This window comes from Plectropomus leopardus, chromosome 14 (assembly GCF_008729295.1).
Source record: "Plectropomus leopardus isolate mb chromosome 14, YSFRI_Pleo_2.0, whole genome shotgun sequence".
NCBI classification, from domain to species: Eukaryota; Metazoa; Chordata; class Actinopteri; order Perciformes; family Serranidae; genus Plectropomus; species Plectropomus leopardus.
The window spans coordinates 11,021,420-11,048,207 of NC_056476.1; the positions used below are offsets into that span (position 1 = coordinate 11,021,420).

A 26,788-nucleotide genomic window follows, 5' to 3' on the forward strand; every position below is an offset into this window, starting at 1 on the left:
GCTCTGCAGCTCTTTTCTAGATCAGAGGTCAAACAATCCATTGAAGGCTTGGATTAAAAAGCTATCAAGACAAATAAGGCACCAGTAAATGGAGACAAAAAAGGCAATAATGAATCCATTAGTTACAATGCTTTAGAAAGTTGAGACTTTTCTGCACAGGGGGGCAATGTCATGAGAGGCAAACCAGGCAAATGCTTGGGGCCCCCTACAAAATGAGAAAAGGAGCCCCTGATGACAAACCCCTAAAATCTCCCATAGAGGTGCTATACAGCACACCGCCACTGCCACAAAAAAAAAAAAAACACAAGAGTGACCCCGTCGGACTACAGTTTGACACCATAAGGACAGTCAGCTAACTACCTGTAACTGTCATACATTCAATATTAAGAGTAACTGTCGTTGCAACAGTCAGGGTTTCAATGCCTTCTTTGCCATTTTTGCACAAACCCTCTTTCCCCCCTTTTTATCAGGAATGATTGCTGCATGAAATCCAACATGGAGGCGCTGCTGATGGACAATCTGGTTTATTTCGGGATCAACACCTGTAATTGGGCCAAGTGGGACCGTGTCTCTTTCATCTGTTCTGGTCACTAACCAAAGCAACTTCTTTTTACCCTCTATAGTCTAGAGAACACAAAAAAACGGAGACCTTTTTGCTGAGTGGAGAAGAACAAATACAGATGTTGTCAGTGTTGATCACAGCAACAAACCTTCAACCCTACACCACCTTATGTCTCTCTCTCCCTCTCTCTCTCTGTGTATGTGTGTGTGTGTGTGTGTGTGTTATGTTGCACCGCCCCGTCGGTGTGTGCGGTGGGCAGCTTTGAGCTCATTCTGCCCCCGGACTGGTGCTCTCTCTCAACCCCACGCACGCAGCCTACTCACAGCCTCACACACACATACACACACACACACACACACACACACACACACACACACATTCGCACACACATGCACATACACTGTCACACCGAGACGAGGCAGGCCTGGAATACCGGGGCGCTTTCAATTAGCGCTCCTCTGAAGGATCCCTGGCGTGGACATTTTTTAATTTTTCATCACTTGGATTTTTCTCATGTGGCTTTTTTTGCGCATTGAGCCCGGACGCTGCTGAGGTGTGTTTGAGCCGCTGAGCCGTTTCGAGAGATGAAGACAAACGCTCGGTGAATGGGAAACAGCAGCACGGAGACACCGCTACCTTTCCTTCATACTGACGAACACGCTCAGCCTTCCGTTGGCGAGATTTGCGCACACGAGACCGGAGCCGGTGTCTGCGCTGTGCGGGGCCGGGCGCGCGTCGTCTGGGAGGAGTAGGGAGGATGGAGGCGTTTTTCACAGAGGTAAGCTATGGAGAATGTGTGTCACTGATATCGAGATAAACATTAATGACAAATTAAGCTTTATTTTATGGCGTGATACAGCGTTCGTTTGCAATGATGTCTGTGATGCAAAACGCCTTTACGCGTTTTCTTTTGATTTTCATCGCATTTTATGGTTTGGGCAGGTGTTGCTTTGCTTCCGTCGACTGGAATCATCCCTCACCGTTTCCATCAAAACCCACAAGGCCCGTGCTTTAACTGCATCCCTGTGTCGATTAAGAATAAACACACGGGTTATTTTATTATCACCGCAGAGCACCGGGGCCTGGCTGCCGGCTCTGTGAATTAATTCAGAGCAGAGCTGCAGATAAATTGGCCAAACGAGAGCTGACACGGGCTTTTGCATGCATACGGCTCGCTGCCGGATTAAAGCCAATCTGTTAGTGGAGGGTAGACCGTGTTGACCCACAGCAACAGCCCTCCCACACCAATGCTGCTGTTAAGAAACCCTTTCTGTGCCTTTTTTTCGTGCGCTGTGAATGGGATGGATGGAGCAGGGTGGGTATGGGTCGGTACACGGCTGCGGGAATTGAGGAGGGGTGAAGGAGGAGGAGGGGAGGGACATTTGTGTGTGTGCGTGGTTGCAAGAGGCTAGGTGAGACAAATGGTTAACAAATGGCATCTAATTAAATCTTAGGTAAATCAGTGGTTATTAATTCAGTTTACTGCCTGAACCACCACCTAACTTTTTCATCTCTAGCATCTTGGGATTTATCTGACAAACCATTCTCGCCTGATAGGTTTTTCCATTTAGATCCAGAGTAGGGTTGCAAGAGATTTTCACATCTCAGAAAATATCACGGTATCACGGTATTATGTTATTGTTATTATTATCAGTCAGAATGACCCTTTAAGGAATGAAAACAGAAGGTTTAGTTCTGGTTGCACAAATGTTTAATCACGATAATTAAAACTCCAAACCCTTTTTTAATGGAATTTTAAAAAGTCTTCCTTTTGATAATAACTAAAATAAAGGTGAGATTCTCTATCCAGGTTTTTTTTTCAGTACCGTAGTAATAATAGAAGTAATGTACACAGTATGATAATCGGCAACTTTTATATCACGGTATACCTTAAAATTAGTATATTGCTGCAATCCTAATCCAGAGTGATGTTCAAGCAATTTACCTCTTCTACATTCCCATTCCTCCTCCCTAACATATAGGGTCTTCATTGTACACTGTCATCCCCCACGAGCCTCTCCTCCCTCCCTCCATTTCATTTGTGATTTGGTCCACATTCAGTGTATCCACACAATCTCACGAAACGCCGTCTTGTCCGCTGACTTTGATGCCAATATCCGTCCTCTCCAAGCTACTTATCTTCCCCCCTCTTAAGTTAATCTGATATGGGTTTAAATGCCCCTCACATTGGCAGTGATGTCATGCCATTTATGTGTGTGTGTGTGTGTGTGTGTGTGTGAGTGGTGGTGTGGGTATATATGTGTATGTGTGGGTACCAGGGCCATTGAACACTGGTGTCCAAGGCCTTTTGTTTTCTGGCTGTTGTTGGGAAAATTAAAAGGTGTGATATATTGGAGCCCCAGTTGCCTGAAGAAAATGTTGGCATTATACCTTTCGGCAGACCATGAGTATGTTACATTTCCAAGTTTTATATGTATTATATCATCGTCTCTAAAGTGACATGCTGTATGAGTTGACTTTGTCACTGAGAGGTGGAGGGCACGGTGGATGGCCTGTCCCCTTGGCAAGACGCCTTCTAAGCTGCAGGCCAACAACAAACAACATAACCAGCTGTAATTTAGTGAGTAATTGCTGTGTTTCCAGCAACTTTTTTGGCACCAAACACAGGTGCTTTGTAGTGATCTGTCACAGTTTTTCCAGTGGCTTTTTAGACACAAAGCTTGTGTTTCTGTTGCCACCTTTTTAGGCACTAAAAGTTGGCGTTTAATAACAACCTGTCACTGTTTTTCTGACACTTTTTTAGACACTAAATGGGGGAGGGTATGTAGTGATCCACTGTCGTTTTTCCAGCAGCTTTTTAGGCACCACAAATAGGTGTTTTGTAGGGACCTATTGTTTTTTTCCAGTGGCTTTTTAAGCACTATACATAGGTACTTTGTATTAACTGTCACTGTTTTTCCAGCTGCACTTTGGGCACCAAGTGTAGGTGTTTTGTAGCAACCTGTTATTATTTTTCCAGCAGACTTTTAATCACTAAACATGAGTGCTTTGTAGTGATCTGTCATCATTTTTCCAGACACCAAACTTGGTTTTGTGTCATGACCTGTCACTGTGTTAACAGCTCCTTTTTAAGCATCAAACATGGATGTTTTCTAATGACCTGTAACTTTTTTTCCCTGTGGATTATTAGGCATCAAACTTGGGTGTTTGCAGCAACTCATTATTGCTTTTTGCACCAAATGTGGGTGTTTTGTCCAAATGGGATAGTGCTACAAAAATTGGTTGTTTTTCATAGAGACATCACTGCTTTCCTGCTGGAATTGTGGCACAAAAAGTGATGGTTTTTCATTGAAATATTGCTACTTTTCCAGTGGAGACTGTGCCCAATAGTTTTATTTTGAAGCAAAGATATTATCTTTTCCTAACCATAACCAAGTGTTTTTTGTGCCTAAACCTAACCACGTTAAACACAGAAAAGAATCACAGAAAAACACATACGACATAATAACATGTAATGTAACATACCAGTTTCCATGGTTTGCAGAGATGTAAAATGCCAGTGTTATTTTTTTCTGGCCATTGCGTTGTCCATTGAATCCTGGCACTAATGTGTCATACTAACAATACGAAAAACGTTTGGATGATCATACAGCAACAGCTAAGTGTAACGACCATCACTCCTGCTCCATTTCTCATCAGTCTGTGTGTAATATATTGATTATAGTATCGATTCACAGACCAGCACATCACCAACCCTGCAGCCCCTCCGCACAGCACAGACTCTGAAAGCCTATATGAGACCTGAAAATGGAGTGACTTATTGAGTTATAATGTTTAGGCCTGCAGTCCTGCATAAGCTGCATATCTGATAGCCAGAAACATGACTTCATGCAGTGGGACACTGAGTAATCAATCCTCTCGAGAGGTGTCTGCCCAACATTCACTCAGTTTCATTCCTCTGCAATCTTCATCACTCGTTCCCCCAATCTTACATCCCACATGTGTTCCCCCATTTGTCTCTCTATCTCTTAAAGCAGGAAGAGTAGAACAGCTGACCTCTCTCTCTCAAGCCAGGCAGAAAACATGATAGCTGGCCAACAAGCCAAGCATGAAATGTCAGGTGGCAGTAGACTACTGTATAATCCCCTCATATTCAAAGTGGGTTGGTTAGTAGTGAAATAGTTGCAGTGACATTATGTGCTCTAAATACAGCAAAAATAAGTATTTTCTGGTCTGAAAAACAACATACATGTGAAATGTTTGAGGTTACTATATTGGAAGTAACAGCGAGAGACCAAAACAGAAGTTAGAATAATGCTGATTGTTTGAATGTACTCCTGACATAAATATAAAAATGGCAAAGAAGTAACAGGATTTCCCACTCATTAATTTAATTGTGGTCGCCTGCCAACATCAAAACATCTGCCGCCACAAATTGATTCTAGATTTTTTGCAGCTGGACCGTTCTTTAGGGGTGCTTCTGAGTATACATACCATTAAGATACTCTGGCAGGGTGCCAAGCGTACTATGGGCACAGGAGGAGCAGTAGAATGTCAGGCACAGTGAAAGTGAAACTTAACTGTTGTTGTAATTTGTGCCTACCCCATGTAATGCACAGTTAATAACAGGTTTAATGTATTTCAGTTAGACTATGTTTACAGTAGTGCAGTGTACGTTTGTGTGTGTATAAGATGGGTGATATTTTGTGTGTTCATGGTGTGTGTGTGTGTGCGTGTGTGTGTGTGTGTGTGAGGTCTGGACTGGTTTACAGGTGCACACAGCCACCGTGGACCGATAACCAGGAGACAGACAGGTGTGAAAGTGGAAAGAACAGTTTTGACACATTATCTCAAGCCTGCTTTCATTGTTGTTGTATCATATCTGCCTCCTCTTCCTGTCCTGTCTTTGCAGAGTTCACAGTCTTCTTGCTTTCTGTCTTTGCTCTGTCTTTTCCTTCACTCTGTATAACTCAACAGGCTGTAAATAATAATTTACTACTCGATTGCAATTTGTTGAGTGGCCGCTACAAACCCTGCTGAAAATAATTATAGAGCAATAAAAGCTTTCTCACACTGGGGTTGATTTTTCATGCAAAGAGCAGTAAAATATTTATCATGTTGATGCATTCTGTATGGCTGCTTGCATATATAAGCTGTAAAATACACATGGAAACAAAGCATCTTCTATGTTTGAACGTAAAGGTGTCTTCTGAGTGCAGTGAAAAAAAAGCCCTATTCTTTTGTGCAATGCATTGTGACGTAAACAGCTCTTGGGGGGTAAATTTAGCAGTTCATAGACTGTGGTCCAAATTATGCAGGATTTTGTATGAAGTGCATGTTGCAGGAAGCCGGTTCAGTAGAGTGAAGGGAACAGTCGCTGGAGATGTGTGACCTATATTCAGCAGCTCCAAACACATTTGTTCTGCTCAGGAACTGCATCAGCTTTGCTTCTCTCTCTCTCTCTTCTCTTCTTCCTTCCCTCTGATGCTCTCTCTCTCTCCCTGCGGCCACTCACTTGGTGCTTCTCCATCTCAGTCGACCAACACTTTCTGTGCTTCTCAGCCAGTCTCCATCCTCTCTCTGGCACTCTTCCAGCCCTGTCTTTCCTCTGCTTCCTTCTCTTTCCTCCCTGTCTCACTCTCCTGCTTGTTCTGCTTGTGGAGGTGTGAGACTACAGATCTGCTTTGGCGAAACAAATGCATCAAAGCAGCAAAGCCCAGTCTGTGAATAAAACAACTCCTCCCACAATCCTTAGCTTCTCTAAAAAGGGATGTCATGGAATTGACCGATATGATAATATATGAAATCTGGTTAAGAATTAGTGAGATAACAGTAAATGTAACTATAAGTGTTTCTTTTTAAGTACATTGGATGCTATTTAATTTCTTGTATAGGCTCACTTTTTAGTTAAAGGATGATTCCTTAAAATGTACAAAATTATGCACTGGACTATGGCTTGTTTGACTGGTTATACTTTTGGTGGTAGATTGGGCTGCAACTCAGAATTATTTCCCCGTTGATTAATCTTTGGATTACTTTTTCAATCAATCAGTTAAAGTCTGTGAAAAATTAGAAAATTGAAAAAATAAAATAAAATAAAGCCAACCACAATTTTTCAAAGCCTAAGATGGTGTTTTTTATTTCACCAACTGTCCAATACCCTACCAGATTCATAATGTCATAAATTTACATTGTTTTTCCCCATATTACTAGACCTTTTTACCAAGTTTCAAGAAAATTTGACCAGTATTTTTTTCATTATCCTGCTGACAGACAGACCAACCAACCAACAAACAAACCAAACAAAAACATAACCCCGTGGTAGATGTATTAAGTTAATACAAACAAATAAATAAAATAAAAATAGTAAATAAAATAAAGTAAATGAAGCTAGTGGAAACCAAAAGAGACATGTCTGAAATCATGACAGGAATGTGCTTGCCAAATGTCGTGATTATCAGAGCAACTTTGGCCCACATGAGGCCCTAAATGCATCAGGGGGCACTTTGGAGCCACCTATACACACACACAAGTCCAATTGCCTTATTTTTCACAGAAAATTTACAGGGTTCAATATGTGCGCCAAGTTTTGTGAATTTTCCAGTATGCCAGGGGTGTCAGATATGCATTTAACGACTGAAAGTAATTGCAACGTACCACGCACAAATCCACTTGCACCACCAAATCTAAATAATTATTAATTAAAACACTGGTGCAAAGTTTGGTGAGGTTTTGTGTATCCCAATGTCCTCAAACATGTGTTTGTAAAATTAAAATTAACACACAAAAAAAACTCCCAGGATGGTTGACTTCCTGGCTAACAAAAACTTCAAAATGATCTTATATGCTCTTGAAAATGGGAGCAATGATCCACTCAAATTTCATAAACATTAAAGGAATTTCATCCTAACCCATTTTTTGACTATCCTAGTCCCCTCAAAAATGCAATGGCGCTGCACAATAGTAAAAATCTCTACTAAAACAATAGGTTCCAAGCACTTCCTTGCACTCTGCTGGAATAAAATACTGACAAAGTACAGCATATCCCATAATCCTCTCCACCTGAACACCATCTCCCATCATCCACCAATGCTGAGCGTAGAGAGGCTGTTTCCATGGTGCCCTGCTTCCACACTGTTGCCGTGGAGTCTTGTTGCCAGGGTGTTGGTGGGGGTGGGGGTGTGTGACTGTAGTTTTAATCCAAGATCAGAGAGAATGTGATAATTAGCAGACTGCTCAAAACTGGCCTCTCAAAGAGGATTTACACTGTACAAACACACGCACGCACACACGCACGCACGCACACACACATACACATCAACAGCTGCTTCTATCTGCTGCCTTTATCCCTGTTTGTAATTTAGCAGTATACTCTGATCTGGTTTACTTTGGATAAATCATTCATGTGTTTGTTTTGGAATTGAGGACAGGTCAAAAGGTTATCTGTTCAAAGCTTCAGATATTCCAGAATAACGGAGAAGCAGCCAAACAGGGAACACGGTGCTCTTATGTACTTAAATTTGGGGTGCTGTGTGTATCTACAGTAGCTGTGTGAGAGAGCTTTGACCTGATGCCTTCTGTGTGTGTGTGTGTGTGTGTGTGTGTGTGTGTGTGTGTGTGTGTGTGTGTGTGTGCCACAATAGTTAAATGTTCCCATCAAAGACTGAATGAAGTGCATGTAACAATGCCAAAATGAAGCCAATGCAGAAGCGTCTTAAACCTGCAATTTTTATTTTTTTTGGTGTCGGATACAATGAGAAAATAACTCTACTATATATTACCTCAGTAATATTTTCGTAGTGAGTGTGTCATCTCAATTAGGGATGTGGCTAAAAAACAATACTTGGTACCCAATCAATGCCAAAATTTGGAAAACTTGATGGTACTCATTTTTCTCCATTAACCCTTTGAAACCTGGATTCATATCACTTTTCTTGTGCTGCGTTCAGATGCCTCCCACAAGCTATTTGAATCTTTGAAACCTGAGCAAATTAGTTTTGAAACAATGGGAGGAAAGGCCAATAAAAATGTTATATTCAAAAGGATGTTACAGAAATTAAAAAAAATCTGTAAAATAAATACATTTTCTGCACTTTCACTTTTGTTGTTTTCGAAATGCAAAACTCAAGGCTTAAAATGGTCGTCTACAAACTAACGGGTGATGGCAAAGTGGCTGCGTCCACAAGCATAAAAAGAAGTCGTTATGACATGGCTGTTTTAAAAAGATTCTAAGATTAAATTGTTAGTTTAGTCCATGGATTCATTATTTTCATATAAAAGGAGCCATTTATTTCTGTTAAAAAATATTACACGAATATAACTAGGATTTATTTTCATTACCAATAAAATAGCTGATTATTTTCTCCAGAAAATCATGGTGAGAAGATAATTATGTGCTTAAGGACACTTACTTACCATTTTTTTTAAAAAAACAACAACTTTGACATATAGAAGTAGATTGTTCAGAAAGAGGAATATAATGAATTAAACTTTTTTCAAAAATCATTTTTGACTTTGTGCAATGCCCCCATATACTTATTTCATACCTACAGATTTGAAATTCAACTGTAATCTCTTTCACTGATAGCTGTGATTCATATAGGACAGGTAACACTCACGCTCACCCACCCACACACATAAACACATGTTGTTGCTCTCCTTCCAGCCGCCATAATCTGCTGAAAGCCTCGCTGTCCTGATTGTATTATCACCTTTAATGGAATATTACTGACACAGTTTAGGTCCCTGACACAGGCCGGGCTGCTTCAGAGGAGATGGATCAGAGAGCTTTATCACAGTAACGTTATAAAAAAAACCAGCAAAATCAGGGAGTCCCTTGAACGAACACACACACCCACACGCACACACACACACACACACACACACACACACACACACACACACACACACACACACACACAATGCCTCTTACAGGGCTTTCACACCAAAGGAGTGCAGATAGTTCATTATTACCATAAACACTCTGATGTCCACAAATTTGTCCAATGGGATTCTGCCATCAACAGGAGGCGGAGTTACGATTGCATTTATGACTTTTCTACCAAAAAAGCCAAAAATCAACTTGAACTCATAACATTAACTCTGTCTGTATATCCCCTTCTTTTGAATGTGGGAATCTCAAGAACCCCTTGAGGGAATTCCTTCAAATTTGGCACAAAATTTATTTGGACTCAACAATAAACTCATTCAATTTTGAAATTTGACACAAATGTCTTTTTGGAAAAAAAAAATGAACAGGTTGGAATTTGGTGGTCAATGGTCACTGTAACAAAAACACAAAATGTTTTTGGCCATATCTCAAGAATTCATATGCTAATTATGATAAAATTTAACACAAATTATGGGAAATAAGACATTAAATTATATATCCCAAAGTCAACAGCTAAACTTCACTGTGATTCTTCCACTCCAAAAAAATAGACCAGGTGATTAATACCAGTGGAAACAATGATTTAAGCAGTTCAATGTTACAAATCAGTGTTTCTCAGACAACGTTCAGCATGCTGGAGACAAGCCCAGTACCTGCCAATGTGTGCTCAGAAATCAGGACAATGGCATGGCTACGCATCAGTGCAGACTTAAAATTATGTTAGATTTAGGCAGATACATTGGTCTGTATTGATTAGTAAGGGTAAATCAAATCTTTGTCCCCCACGGTAATCTGTTAAAGTGGACACAATGTCAGCCTGAAGATGGAAATGGCGTGTAACAAGTTGACAACTCTGGTATCAGGCAGTAACTCCACTTAAAGGCGCCAAATAACATCAGTCACAGAAAGACGCTGTCCATCCAGAATTGACTAACTCACACAAACACTCACAACCACACCCACATCCTCTCTCCTGGAAAACATCTGTCATCGTAGGGAGACCAGAGCGTCATGGAGCTCAATGGCTGATTTAGTTTTAAACATTAAAAACAAGGTATGATTTGGTTTCCAAAAGTGCCAAAACACAGAGAAGAAAGGCGACAGAGAGGCAGCTGAAACTGCACTGAAGATATTATCATGTTGAATAATTGATGTCTGGTTGTGTTGTGTGAGTCTTGGATGTGTCTCTGGTGCTGTTTTAACACTGTGGTAGAGGTAACTGTAGTTAATGAGCTCCCTAAATCAGTCGGACAGAGAGACATTCGTCTTAAAATGCACCTTTGACCTTTTGTCTCCAGAGATCCCTCTGTGTCCTCCCTCCGCTCCGGTCTTTAGTTTCCTTCCATTAGCTGCTGACTGGTCAGCTGTTTCTGTCATCATTTATTCATCTGTCTGTCATTCTGGGTCTGCCTCAGCTTCTTCTACTTTTAACCTTTGGTCTCATTTTTTAGTTTTTGTGTATTGTCTACACCATTGCCCTGCTTTCCCCCTGTTCCCCACTGTGTCTCCCTCCTCTGTTCTCCTTTTAGTGGATGACAGCCAGGTTGTCAGATATGTTTCTGTCCCTGTGAGTCACTCCTTTTTTCTTGTTCTGTCTCTCTTGCCTTTATTTCTTCTACCTTTTAGTCAGATAGCCATGTGACTGTGAGGATGGTGATGTCTGTTGTTCTACCACTTTGGTCCAGACTGAACCTGAAACTATGAGACAGATTGATGTGACAAAAACAAAAACACACTTATTAGGGGTGTTGAAATTATTCATTTCTAATATGCATTGTGGTGCGGATGTGGACGATTGTGCATGGATGCAGTGGCAGCACATAATCGATTAGAGACACGCAACATTGCTTGGTTATTTTATGGCCACAGCCGGACAAGTTCTACAGTTCAAGAGAACTTCCTGTTAGCAACCAGAGCCGCATGGTAACAACGTCCCATTGAATTGTGGGAGAACGGAGCTAGCTGACTGCTTGTATTTATTGATGAAAAGGTAGCCATAAGCACTAATATAGAAAATTGAGGATACAATGCATCGCAATGCATCATAGAATCGAATCAAATTGAATCATTGACATGATAATTGTAATCGTAATCGAATGGAATCGAATCAATTGGATGGAAAAGCACATAAATAGCATTTTCTTTTGCAGATTTTCTGAAAATTTGTCAAAAAATTGTACTACTTTTGGATATAAACCCACATTCAGACAGCCCAGAAGGAAACATGTATGTGAATATTGAATATCTTGACTCATGGTGATCTTTGTATTTAGCTGCACATGCTGCTCGTTTTTGTGTGTGTTTTCACCTAACGGGATGTAATGAAGCTCAGTTGAGCAGCCACTGAATGTGTAGTTAGAACTAGAAGTTAAAAATGTGAGTACGCCTGCAGGCATGAATTGTACGTTTGGGTCAGTGGTCGGTTTCTGTTGGGGCGTGAGCGTCTCTCAGAGGGAGTGGGGGCCCTTCATCAGAGGCTGTCTCCAGGGTGATGCCTCAATCAAATGGCACGAACGTCCATGTGATCGCCCGAGCAGAAACAAGCCCTTTATCAGACACACACACACACACACACACACACACACACACACACACACACACACACACACACACACACACACACACACACACTTACAGCTGTCCGGGTGCCTGGGCTGAATGCTCTGGGGAAACTCTCTTTTGTATGTTCAGTAATGAAAGATTATTAGATGGTCGGGGTTTACTTGATAGATCTCCCATTTTTCTTCTTGGTTTAATCAATTTATGATAATATAATCAATCCTGCTGACCTTCACTCTGCACAGAGGCCTTACACATGCAGGAGGAAACTGTGAGGAACAGACGAGGATTATCATATTTTAACTCATAAATTACAAATCATATATGCTTTACATTAGATTTACCTAAAGGTATAGACTTCCCCTTTTCCATGGAGTTTTTAATGCTTGTACTGTTCAGTATCCTTCACACTTAAAATGCTCTTGCCTTAACTGCTTCATAAAATTCAAGCTTTTGTCGGATGGGAATGCATCTTTGTTGCGATGTCTTAACAACCAGTATTTGAGAGACACCAGGCATTGCATTTATAATCTACGTCTAAGAAAAGCGTCAAACGTGAATTTGGGTATTTATTCCATGTTGCTGTTGGGCAATTCTGAAAACTAGACTACATTTCAAAAGTTCAGCTGTCAGCATAAGCTTTTAGAAACTGCCTGAAAATGTTGTTTGTTGTACACTGCAAACCTCAGATAAATTACATTTGTTCATTATTATGTAGCGAATACATTGAAACTTTATGTTTCAACAATCTTTGTGGCATGGTTTAGGCACAAAAAACCCTTGGTTATTGTTAGAAAATGCTCTGTTCTCTACAGGGCACAAGCTCGAAACTCAGAAATGTCTTGATAATACAACACTTTTTGTGGCACTATCCCGGCTGCAAAATGCAGAAATGTATCTGCAAAATAAACAACCACATTTTGCCTAATTTACACACCAATTACCATCCCCTCCACCTCCAAATGAAAAAATAATCTAATGCATTATGAAAGTTCAGAAACATTGATATGGTTTATATGAAATGTGCAAATCTAGTGACTTGCAGAAATGTACAATTTCAACATTATTCCTCTGGCGACTGGGCTTGATTTTGGTGTCCTCCACAAAGAATCAGCAGATTCTTTCAAAGAACTATTTATAAAGCATGATCTGTTTCTTGCCTTAAATGTATCCTGTAACAAATGCATTTTTTTTCAGAATAGTTGCCAGGTTGAACAAGTGGTGTGTTCATCCAATCAGGTGCACAGAACAGAATCATGGCTGCATGACGGGAAAACCTAATAATTATTTAAAATGTAGCTAATTAAAAACGACATGAAACTAGTGATGAAGGAGCATCAATTATTTTTTCTTAACTCGCACAAAGATGTATGGAATTAGCATTCCTCCCTGTTCTGGATGTTTTGGTACTCTTTCAACTCCTGTTGGTCAGGGAGCATGGTGTAAGATTCGAGGTCAAGGGTCAGGTTTCGGAGGTAAAGTGACAATTGAGGTTTAATGGAGCTTGACGAAAAGGTGATGGACACAGCCGGAGGCCACACTTTGACTGCAATTTGGTTTGAATTTCGCACTGAGAAACGGAGGGGGAGTGTTTTCACCATAAATGCATTTCAATGCACAGAAAGCAGCACTGGAGTTTGTTGTCATGCATGACCACTGATGTCTGTCTGGGCTGGTAATAGATGGGGGGAGGGAGGAGGAGTAGGAGGGTGTTGGTGGGTGTAGGTTGTAATGCTGGCAGGTCATTTATAACCCCATGTTGTCCCCTTCACTGCAGTTTCCCCGAGAGATAGCATGTGGCTCAGGCAAAGTACATCGATCAGGACTAGAGACCAATTTACTTAAAGAGGAGACAGATAGGAGCGAAAGCAAAAAAAAAAAATGCAATTCATTTCTTTTATAGAGAGCATCAGGAGAAAATTGGGGGAGAAAGAACAGAATATAGAGTCCAGAATCAATGACTGAAGTGGGGTCAGAGGTCATTTTATCAGTTTAAACAGGGAGGGATTGTGAACTGTACAGAGCCTGAGGCCGAGGTGGTCACTGGGTCAAGTCTCGGTATCGCCATCATTAAACGGCTTTGTGTGCTGGAATCTGACGGGCAGACGAGCCGGAGTTAGGGACGACACAGGCTGACTGACCGCAGAGAGAGAGAGGATCTAGAGGGGGGATGTGGGGGTCTATATATAGAGAGTTGCTGAGGAGAGAACAACAGAGAGGCTCTTGAATTTTTCAGAGTGATTCTAGATGTATGAGGCTCGTTCATGCAAAGATAGAAGCAAGAAATGTAGCGTGCAGCGCAGATCATAGACTTTAATGTCCTCAATAGCCGTGTTTCAATAAGCAGATTCATCTTTTTCAACACAAAAGCTGTATGGAAATGGCAAAATTTAATAAAAACTGTTTTTACCCTTGCTTGAAGTGATTTTTACCTTTGTCGAAAACAAGGTGATGCACTAATTGGGATATGGAAACGCCTCAGCTGAATAATTTCAGACATAGCAAAGATTTAATTCACATGAAGCTGTTGGTGTCTTCCTGGATAGTCCATTGACTTTAAAAAAAACAGATGTAATTATTTATTTTTGTCCCTGGACAGCATGGAAAATGGCCAATATGAACTGGCCTGAAAAAACACAGATTGCTCTCTAAGAGGCACCAAAAGGTACAGCAGGAGACATCAGCATCAGAAAACAATGATCCAGGATCAGCTCTCTCTCTGGCTTATACGACATATTTTTGGAAACTGTCCCTGGATCCATGTTTGCACGCGACAAATTATCTATAGGTAGTTACAGTGATACTGTATTCTTTCAAATAAATCACTTCCGAGCTCAGTTCAATACACAAGGCTTTGGCAGCTACACCTTACAGTACTGTTTGGATATATCTACATTTCTGCCACTGATACAAGAGTTTATTTTTTCTCAAAAGCCAGCCGTGTTAAACTCTGTATCCAAAATTCATTCAGACATTCTTCCCCCTAAGCCTTACCTTGAGCTACCCAACAGTGTGTATATATATAGTGTACAGTGTGTGTGTGTGTGTGAATGATTTCTGCCTGGTTAACTCCACAGCCTGAAGCACAACTGGTTTTCTATTATCATCTGTGTGTGTGTCTGTGTGTCAGATTGATACAGAGCACAAGAAAACGACAAAAAGAGACCAAAAAAAGAGATAGAGAAGGAGAGTTAAATGAAGAGATAAAAGTTGTCAGGGACCGCTTTGGGCTGAGGGACCATCTGTTGCTAAAACAATTCATTTCCAGCCTCCTCTGCAGCTCACTTCATTCACATGCACACATCTGGTGCCACACAGAGTCTTTTTCAGCTCAAACATCTTCTCAGGCTTTACACTTGACTAATTATGTTCAAGATCATCCAAAAACGTATCACTTTTTATGAAGCTTGTGCACTTAAAACCTGCAAGTCTTTACTGTTAACAGCAGAGAATGTGAATTGAGTGAAACTTTAAGGCTGCAGTCACATGAAGTCAATGACTTGGACCAGAAAATGCCAGGAAACACTGAGAAATGCTCATCACTCCTTCCTATAACCCAAGATGGCATCATCAAATGTCTTGCTTATTCCCCAAAAATATTAAGTTTACCATGATACAAAACAGAGAAAGCACCATTCAGAAGCTACATGTTGGGAATGTTTGCCATTATTGCTGGGATTAATTCCACATTGTAAAATCTGGTGTGGAAAATGCAAGATGCTCTTTAACAAATTGTACCACTTGTTATTTTCTCTGTTGACTTTCATAAATACGGTATACAGACGGCATTATTATTACTTATATCATATCACAACATATTTAAATTCAAAGTCCTCCCATAATTGTCTACATTTGCTATTTTTATGGTACTATTATATAAAAACTCTGTCTTTGCTAAGTAATGTTCAGTATTAGGTAAGCGTAACTGATTTTCACACTTGATTTGTCAAAAAGAAGCCCATTCAGTATGTTTGATTATTGAAAATAATAATAAAAAACTTCATACAGTCTTTCACAGAAAACAATTTGATCAAATTTCTTACTAATTGCTTGTTTTACATAAAGTTAAAGCAGTTATTGTGTTCAGTATTTGGGTTAATTTTATAGTTTAGCTGTTGTTCTGTACTTTTTATTATGATAAATTGAATATAAAACAAAAGACCCATATACTATGTCACTCAGTCAGGGGTTGTGATTTACTCAATTTTAGAAAAGATGTGGCTCAAGGGTAGTAACCTCTGCTCCAGAGATAATACTGTTGTACATTAAAAACAATTTAGTATTGGTGCAATAAGCTAAAATGTACACGTTTTAATGGAGGTACTGTGGTTCATTTCCTGTCTTTTTAGTACTCCAATAGTTCTGTTTATGGCAACCTCTTTTTCTCCTTCCTCCCTTGTTTCCTTTCTGTCTCCTTCTCTGATATACTGAGCCTCTTTTAAAGGGTTCGAGGTCAAAGGTCAGTGACTGTGTGAAAGAGGGCTTTGTCTGTGTGGAAAGGTCTATGAAGAGCACACTTCCTCTGACCCTCAGTCTCTCTCTCGAACACACACACACACTCGCACACAAACACACACACACACAACCACACACAGATGTCGAGCATTGTTGCTTCACCTGGTGGAAAGTCCAGATGTTACAGTCTTCGTCTCTCATTAAGCACATCTGTGACATCTGTCTGTGCAGCCATGCACACTCGTCATACACACATACATACGTACTTTGATACATGTTGCAGGTAAGTTACTGTTCACATCAAAGGTCTGTTAATATGCTCAAACAGAACTAAGTGTTTCCACAAATTTTCGTGGATTCAAGTTCAAAACTTTTGCACGACTTTTAAAGAATCCTTAATATGAGCCTTCATCTCACTGTAACTTCATTTTCTTTTACGATTATTGGACACATCATCGTGCACCACATAAGAGTTTTATTCCAGGGGCTTCTGTGGTTGGCTGGCTACCAAGATGGCATTATCATACTGAATCATTATGATTTATCAAGGTAAAATTATCAGTTCAGATCCAAAAGCACAAGCAGGTAATGTAATTTATTAAAAAACAATGTATAGACTCATACAGAGGTAATCCCTCTGCCTATATTTTCTTATTTTCTTTAACTTTTTTTCTGTGTTTGGGACATTTATGGGTGTGTACCCCCGCAGCACTCGGGTGAGTTTAGGCCTTTGCAAAAAAGTAGTAAACGGGTGTCACAGAGCCGAAAAACACAATACAGTGAGACAAAACGCCCCAACGAGAGTAAATCTGAGGTTGGCTTTTCCTTTCACTTTCGCTGTGTTTACAAACAGTAACCGACAATCCTTCATGTATACCTTTAAGACATCTGAGTCGTTTGTGTGCTTGGCCGCTGTCCACACATGCTGTTGGCTCTGGTGTTGTGCAAATCACTGTGACACACTTGCAGAGCTGACTTCTCACAGTCTTGTTTTGTCGAGCACCACTGTCAATCTGACAGTCAACTATTCCGCCGAAACTACACCTTCTTCTCAAAATAAAAGCATCACTAGCTCTTATTCCACTCTGAGCTGACAGACCTCCCCTGGTCAACATGGGATATCTCACTTTATGTAACCAAATATTCCTTTTTCATACCAGATGCTTTGCTTAACTTAAGTTTCTGTGTGTCTGTGCTCCAGGGGGCCCGTGTTTGGGTCAGAGAGAAGGAGCAGCTGGTTCCCGGCACAGTCAACTCCTGCGGAGATGGAACTCTTGTCATCACAACCGACTATGGAGAGGTAAGAAATGTATACACACACTCACAGAGCAGCTGCACCACACTCACCTCCTGTAACTGTCCACACCAGTTTTACCTGCAAGCCATTTTAAAGCTTTCATTCTTAATCTGTGAGGTCAAATACTCAGATTTCCACACAAGCAAAGGAAAAAAAAGTATGTGTACCAGTCGAATTTTACAGTCCTAGTGCACTACGGAGCGCCTCCCCTGCGTGACTGCTGACAGCACTGTCAGTCAAAGAGGCAGGCAGTCATGATCACCAGTAGGAGGAGGTTAGACCAGCGCCTGGTTCACAAGTCATTTCGTCAGCTTCACTAACATGTGCCACTGGAGCTGATGCTGAATTCAGTTTTGGAGTTGGGAAGTAGTGCCGCCGACTTTGAGAGACTGAGATACCGAGACTGAAGAGAAGAGAACTGAGAAAAGAGACTCAACAAATCACAGATATACAAATAAAAAGACTACACTAAAACATATTTACTGGACTCTAATGCTGCCCCCACAAAAACAGCAACGTCATCGTGATTTGATCCATTCAGTCAATCTAGAGACCTACATGTTTCAATCATTTCATCCATTCAAGATTTTATAGCAAAGATATTGAACTTTTTTGGCTTCATGTGCCACTGAGCAGCTTTCATAGGAGTGAATGGGGCCCCGCTTCCAACGCAGTATCCAGTTCTCTTTATACATCCATGCTTTGTGCTGCTTTCTGCTGTTAGCTAACCTTATTTCCCAGCACATTGGTGGTGTCAAACATGACACTCCAGGGAAAAAAAGTAACAAAATAACATAAAGCATAAAGCTTTTCAACTGGTAAAGGGAGAGGATTTATTTTTAGCAGATTGTTTAAAAAAAACTGCATTTGCACACAAATTTTGGTGGGAAAAGGGTATAACAGCATGCTCCTGCATTGCTCTGTGTACAATGACACATTTGAGTCATCATTTATAGCCCTATAAAGTTCCCAGCTTAATTCAACTCGCGGGTGTTGCTGTTCATGGCTGACACCTTGGAGTTAAACAGTTTTTTCATTAAAACTGAGATGATCCGAACAAAATATTACATTTTTTATGTTAAGGGGGCTGTTTATTTTGCAAACAGTATAAAATGGGGCAAACTGCAAACACTCTCTAGACTGGAAACAAATTTAATTAGTTTCAATCAGACAGGAGAAGTAAACAGTGTCAGCATTAGATGACTGCTGAGTGAAAGCTGCATTCGTGCTGCATTAAACGTCATGTGGACTGAGCATCAGATAAAGGTCAGAGTGAAGGTGAAGCAGCTGTGCAGGTTCATCCTCTCCTGCGCGGATCGATACAATCTCGTGGTCATGATGCTCCACTTCCCTGCCCCAGTTCCTTCCTCCTCCTCTTCCTCCTCCTCATACATATGCAAAATTCATCTCTGACACACATTCAGCCTCCAGAGGAGAGCCAGAATAGATGGAGAGCATTACAGGAGCACAACTGCACATTTCAGGATGTCAGATGTCAGCAGGGCCAGGCGCCGGCACTTTACCACCAAACCCCCTGCCAAAATAATGGAATTGAATGTTTAAATCTCATTATGAGTGTGTGTGTATGCGTGTGTGTGCTCATATAATCTGTATCAGAGCGAGGACACGTTGGATTTAATGTTTTTTTGATGGCTGATGTGTTTGGCGCACACACACACTCACACACATGCGCTCCAGTTGGCAGCGTTTACATGGAGCTAATAATAGACTTGGTTCTTTGGCCCGAATTCAAGAGTCTCAATCCTCGCTTTATGCCCCCAAAGAACATCCACATCCAGACTCTCTTTCACCGACCCACAATGAATTCATGTTTGGCCTTTAAGACATAAAATGGCCAAACGCTGCTCTAAAAGCATCGTCTTTTGATGTAGCTGCCTCACTGTTCTTGTTCAGGGACACGGCGGGGACAGACGGGCATTTCCCAAAATAGAGGATTGGTTATAGGAGCAGGCATTCTCTTTGCTGGATTATGAATGTCCTTAACCTCCCCAACCCCCATCAACCCGGCTCTGCCTGCCTCCTCCGCCCTCCCTCTCTGCTAGCGGTTTGTGTTTTAATGTTCGCTCTGCAGGAGCTGGTGAATATTTGATAGGGAATCAGCAGGATGGGGAGCTTTACCCTGTTACAACAGGATCTGACCCATGCAAACAGTCCCAGGATCCCCATCGTGCCCCACTGCTCTGCCCCTGGTTCCCATAATCACCAATACATTTTTGATTGCAGTGACTAAAGTGAACTCTCGAGGTGTTTTTACCCTTTTAAACCTGAGCAAATTGGCTCGATTTCTTTCAAAAACATAGATAGAAGGAAATAATGAGCCCAAAATTAACAAGAAATTAGAAAAACAGTACAAGGAAATAAGTTTTAAAAAATAATTGAAAAAATTAAAAATAATCTAAAAAAGAAAAAGAAATAACTTGGAAAAAAGTACTTAAAATTATAATAATTCTGAGACATAATTTAAAATCTGTAATTATGATAATTATGATATGTATTATGTGTAAAATGTATGAACTTCTTATTGTTTTTTTCCCCATGTAAAGAAATTGCATCAGTGTGCTCAGGTTTCAAAGGTTTAAATACTTCAGAAAGGCGTCTGAAAGCAGCACAAGAAAAGTGATGCTTCAGGTTTTTAAAGGGTTAATAGTGCACTACAATGGTGGCTGTTAGAACAAAAAACAAGCAACATTTAAAAGCATTCAGCTGATTTCTTTTGCCGTTTGTTTTACTTTTACTTTCTCATATTCTGCTCCCAGCTGCCGTGTCACTGTGGTTCTGTGATGTAAGGGCCTTGACCCAGTTCACCACATTACCAATTCTGGGTTACAAATGCTGCAGCTGCAAAACTACAAGCCTCTATGTCAAATCAGCACAACTCACAACTACCAGGGGTATATGTGCACGCCTTTACATCATTCATAGTCAGTTTTACTCTGAGAGAGATGTCATGAAACAGACAATATCCTCCAAAACCTTTGAATTACATTAACTATAGATGTTTGGAGTGACAGTCACATGCTGACTGATCTTTTGATTTTTTTTTAGTTACAGCAGTGTTGTTGTACTGTAGAAGACAGCAGTCTCATTGTGTTAAATGTTCTCTATTCAGGACTGAATGACAAAAATGCTGATTACCAGGAACTAGTATTAAAACTGCAAGTGTACAATGTAATCAACCGGGCCGATAATCTGTCGACCCCTAACACTAAAGACATAGAAACCCACATTTTCACTCAGAAACAGTTGATGCCAGTAAAGTCCAGTATCCTGCTGCATCTCTCATTCAGGTCAAGTCCAAGAGATGCCTCAAGTCTTTGATACTGACTTGAAAGTCAAAAAGTCTTTAGAGGTATTTCTATTAATGCTCAGCATGCTGAATACAATAGCACACAATGGCCAAAATCACAACAGTACTTCCTCTGTGATGCTGATAGGTTTCAGTCCAAAGGACCAACACATGGTCCTTTGAGTGACTCCCCAAGAAAATTTGTGTTTTTTTTTGACAATATTTAGTGTCAAACTGCTACCCCTTCTAGTCTCACACATTTAACCAAATCAGTGTCAATCAATGTTTTTATAAAAGTAACTCCATTTATGCTAAAATCAACATTTTGTAACAGATTTCTTTTTTTTTTGGTTCCAAATCTACAAAGAATAAATTTTCATTTTAATTGTTCAAAATTTTATTCCATTTATGGCAAGGTTTCTTTTATTCATTTTTGTGATTTCAACATGGATTTGTTATTCAAAACATAGCATTATTAGAGGAAAATAATAGTCAGTCATGAGTTTACTGCCATTCATCCAGACACAGGACACACATGTAGTAATTCCGCTGCTTATTGTTTTTTAATAGAAATGCATTAAGTGTCCAGCAATACAAGAGGGTAATCTTTTCATTTGGGTCTGCTCTTGGGTCTCCACCCTCTTGGATGATGCCTCCAAGGTAAAAACTCTATAAAGTATCATTAACAGACCTCAAATTTCTCCTTTTAATCTCAGAGCCTCTGCTCTGAACTCCTCTTAATCTGTGCTCCTCATCCCGTCCCAGTGAGCCCACACATCCTGCTCAGGAAAACCATCTAATTTGCTTGTATTTGCATCATTCTTTCAGTCACTACCTGAAGTTCACGGACTATAAACGAGGGCTGTAAATTAACCAGAATAATAGGAGCTAAATCTTACTGCACTGGGGAAAACCATGGATCATGCACAAATATCTCATCCATGATCAAGGTTTTACCTTTCCCTAAATCTGGCTAGGCTATAATTTACTGCAGAGGGAATATGATCAGATTAGATCAGACTGGATGAAACTTCAATGAACCTGTGATGAAACTGGGTCAGCAAGACAAATACAGAACAAATAGATGGCAGGTTGATAATATAATGTATTTTAAGAATTAATTAATAGTTTAAGTCATTTTTTGTCTTCTTTTTTGCTACATTTTATAGACACAACAGAAGATAGACCAGTTTAAATCAATCAATCAATAATAAAATCAGTCATTTGTTGCAATCTGACATGAAATTATGTATCTCTAACTTCAAATCTATATAACCAGAAATCCTTGCACAAATGTGTGTCCTATAGGGATTTTCCTGGTCTGGTTGCCATGGATACGGCCACAGGGTTAGCATTAGGCTCCTCCCAATACATGTGATGACTCAGTGTATAGCTATGGCACACATTTACACCCACACAGGACTGCATTGCACATGGGAAAATATATACATGCAGACAGAAGTCAACACACACCTGCATCCCCACACTTAGATACACACACACACACACACACACACACACACACACACACACACACACGACCATGCACAAAACATGCATGTATGCACACACAGTTACGTTAGCGATGAGTTATGGGCAGTGTGTGTGTTATGTGACCTGGATTTCAGTAGTTAGCGTGAAAGCTGCAGCGAAAGCTCACGCGAGCACAGAACATGCTGCAGGGATGCCTTACTCCTTGTGCACACACTAAATGACTACAGACTTGCGCGCACACACACACAAACACAAACACAGAAAAACCAACATACTCTTTCAAATGAAAAGTGCAGAAATGATTCATTTTGTCTGATTTGGTGCAGAAACATGCTGATGTCGCTGTGTGATCTCCTGACCCTCATTTGTCTTCACAGTTTCGTATTTCTACCCCTCCGAGGACCCTGTAGTTACTCACACTGTTAGTGTCATATAATGAGATTAACTTAACTCTGATATGCAAACACATACACACGTCTCACTATCTGTCTCCTGCCTTCTGTCGGTCTCTCAGCATCCCTGTCTCTCTGCAGTGTCCCTTATCTGTGGAAAATGCAGCAGAGATCCCCCTCAGGGTGGGATGAGTGTGGGTTTAAAGGATGATGACATATGAAAGGTGTTACACACCCCAGTGCTGAATGGCTGCTGTGGGGCAGAGAAGGTATTAACAGAGTTAAAGCTTGTTATTAACCTCTTTTTCCCAAATCCAACAAGACTGCTGGCAGACGAAATAACAACGGGTACTTTTAGAGGTGTACAGCTCCAGTTTATTTTACACTGCATATACGCAATGTTGAGGGACTTGAAAGAAAGCAAAATATGATATGCATTTTCTTCTTTTTTTGTTAGCATTTTTGGTGTTCTTTCAACAATTTAAAGTTATCTTCAGTGATGCAAGGGCCGGTATTAAAAAACTGGCAAAAGAAAATTTATAAGTCAGTTACTTATAAGTTTTTGACAAGAGAATCTTCTTTTGTTAACCCTTTTGCAGTAAATTCCTTTGCAAACCATCCAATGCAGGGAACTATTTCCTATTCCTATGTTTATATATTGAATAAACTTTTAAATGTTTGTTTAGTAATTATTTTCATTAGAAGGACTAGGTGTTACATCCCTGAAGTTACAGCACAGCACTGTTTCGGGTGGGGTTTCTGCTTGACCAAGGTGACCGCTGTTACCAGATTGACACATCCTCAGTTTTTTTTTCTTTTTTCCAGGCTGTGTCAAATATATAGAGGTGGGGAGGAAATCAATATACAGCATAGTATTGTGATATTTTGCATGCCAATATTGTATCAATACTTGGACACAAACCATAGTTTCTATGTTGTTTTTTTAATTCTATAAATGATTAATATTGCAAATACAAATACATTTTTGGTAGCCTACTAGAAAAAATGAAATTAATTGCTTTTCAAAGTCAAACAGATACATGTTGCTGCAATAAAAATGATTGTGTGAGAAGGGCAGACTGAAAATTTTAGTTAGATAAAAAAAGCTGTTGACAAAGTTTCCTTAGGGGACATAGTTTGCATTTAAAAAAGGTAATTAATCATAATATATTGCCACATATGCTATCACAAGAAGTTTAAAACCACAATACTACTGTATCGTGACTTAAGGCCCAAACACATCAAACCGACATCACAGCACAAGTGGTGACTGCTTCACATTTCCTGTGTCTCAGCCAAAAAGTTGCATTTAAAACACCCCAAAGACTACAGCCAACAGCCAGCTAACACAGAACACCAAAAAGATGGATTCAAGAGGCTAGTTAGCCAGTTAGCACATTCACAACACAAACTAATGTTGAAAGAACAAATATTTACCATGCTTCAGCAAACAATAACTCAATTAAGACCCATTTCTGCTAAAGAGCTCAATGGAAAGAGCATTTTTTTATTGAATATATTAAGTCTGTTTCGATCTCATGCCTTCTTGACCTTAATTATTTCTTTGCTTTCCTCACTTCTGTTTTTGAGCTGAACTGTCAATTAGACTTACATTTACAAATGGGCTTCGACCACGATTCAACATGCTGAATCAGTCAAAACAAAGCCAACGAGGGCCAACTAGAGTCTAGGTAAAGTAGGCCCAATACTGACCTATGGCTGACCATTGTCTTGGTGTGTCAGGGCCAAAGAGTATCATGATAATATCATGAAGTGAGGTCTGGTGATTCCCACCTCTGGTTGTAATACAACAATTTTTCTATATACATTTTCAAATGAGCACATTAGTAACCCGGCTCCTGTAGCAGGTCAAAAAGAGCTCACTGTGACACTTTGGTTTCTCGGTAAAGTCACTTACACTGCTGGCTGCTCCTTTAACCTCTTATATATTCTGATCTGAAGGGTCAGATTACCTCCTCTGTGTTCCACAATCCTAATCTGACACATGGAGGTCTGCGACATCAGATCCAAGGTCAGCGAGGAGAGCTGCAGGTGCGCACAGCACTGTGTGATACTGTATCATGCACTGACTAGAGGTCGGCAGCATATATAGGTCACTATGCCCAAAGCGCTCTCTGTCTCTCCCCGCGCTCTATCTTTATCTCTCGTCCCCTCTCCTGCTCACTCTGGCTGCTGCTAATATGTGAAGTCAGATGAAGAGGCTTGTCTCCCCTGGCTCTCCTCCTGAATCATGCAAAGCAGCTTCAGACATCAGAGGGCTTTACAGGAAGGCCGCGCCGTGCACTGTATGTGTGTGAGAAAGTGTGCTCATATGTGTAAAAGCAGGTTAAGAATGCACAAATTTTCTGCATGAAAAAAAGCAACAGAAAATGAAAATGGAAGAAGACAAGCGTGCATCTGCGAGAGTAAATATTGTCGTCTACTCACATGAAAAGACGACATGAAATCCTATCAATATAAATCTAATATAGCCTATTCATGAAACCTTTACTGCTTTCTAACATGACTACCAAATTTCATGGCAACCTCATGATGGCACTACAGAGAAAATCGTTTATCACCAAAGTTATTATGACATTTTTAGAGCCATGAGTTTACAAGATTTGGTTTCAGTCCATCAAATACTTGTTGAAATATTTAACTGGATAAAATGTTAACCTAATGGGTAGAGATGTCCAAAAGTATTGAGAGACAGAAAACACTTGGTGTTGCTCTTTTCATGGGATTTTTTTGGGCAATAATACAAATACTGAGTAACACCAGTGTTATCCTTTAAGAAGCTTTTTCTCCCACACTTCATGTCGTAGTGAGAAATGTAACACTGAAGAGAAATCAGAGTTGGTTAACCGTGCTCTGCTTCTGCATTACTCTCATTCTGTCTGTCTCTATCTCAGTGTTTTTCTCTCACTAATTCCATGTCTTTCCTCTGTTCCTCTCTAAAATAATGAATTATTGAACATGCTGTATCCCATTTTAGACTCTCTGGGTACTCAAACTTATTGTGTGTGTGTGTTTGCTTCATATACAGTACAGTTTGTATGTGCTTTTGTGTTAATGTGCGCCAAGAAGCGCAGAATGTGTGTTAAAACCCTCCAGAGGGCATTGGAAGAAGAGGACGAAGACGTTCGCAAAAACCTTTTTTTTTTTATTCTTCCACTTCAGCTGCGTTTTATTTCAGTCACTGACACACTTTCTCACTTCACAGCATCCCTCCTCTCTTTGAATCATCTGCATCTGGGCTGTCCCAAATGGTTTTTCCCAAACATGTCCGCTTTATCTGCCGTTAAAGGCCTTTATTTTTGAAAGCAGCTTTGGCTTTAAAAGCAATTGTTAAACCCAAACTGTAACCCAGACATTTTTTTACTTTCATCGTTTGATTTAATGTCCAGGGTTATTTTTTCAGAGAGACCACCAATGGAGATAGAAACTATATTTATAATTTCAATAACTTCATATTCAAAATTGTGTTACAGAGGAAAAAATATATATAAATATAAAAAATATATATAATCAATGCTTTTTAGGACATTTTCTTGTTTGTTCTACATACTACTAAACCCTGCATAACCAACTGTATTATCATTTCTTAAAACTCAATACAGACAGAGAAGCTGGCAGAAACCACAAACTGCAAAGACAGAGTCTGTGTAGCTGGTAAAAAACCCTGCTCCTCTATGTGACGTTGCATCCGTGCCCGAATTATTTTAGCTGGTAGTCTACATGCATCGCCTCTGTAGCAGCTCCTCCTCTCATCCAACAATATGATCTGATCAGCTCTGATCAGATCAACAGATCAGTTTTCAACCCTGTGACTCAAACTACACAAAGTGCTGCTGAGGTGAAAAGTTTC

At 40.2% G+C, this 26,788-nt stretch overlaps 1 protein-coding gene across 1 annotated transcript in view; it reads left to right on the plus strand.

Moving 5' to 3' along the window:
• The first annotated feature begins 1,013 nt into the window (after positions 1 to 1,013).
• The window catches only part of myo10l1 (myosin X, like 1), a 58,787-nt gene continuing 33,012 nt past the window's right edge, over positions 1,014 to 26,788 (plus strand). Inside the window, exons 1-2 of the mRNA XM_042500880.1 lie at positions 1,014 to 1,340; positions 17,629 to 17,727. Of these exons, the coding sequence (XP_042356814.1) occupies positions 1,320 to 1,340; positions 17,629 to 17,727 (120 nt within the window). The 5' untranslated portion in view covers positions 1,014 to 1,319. The remainder of the gene's footprint in view (positions 1,341 to 17,628; positions 17,728 to 26,788) is intronic.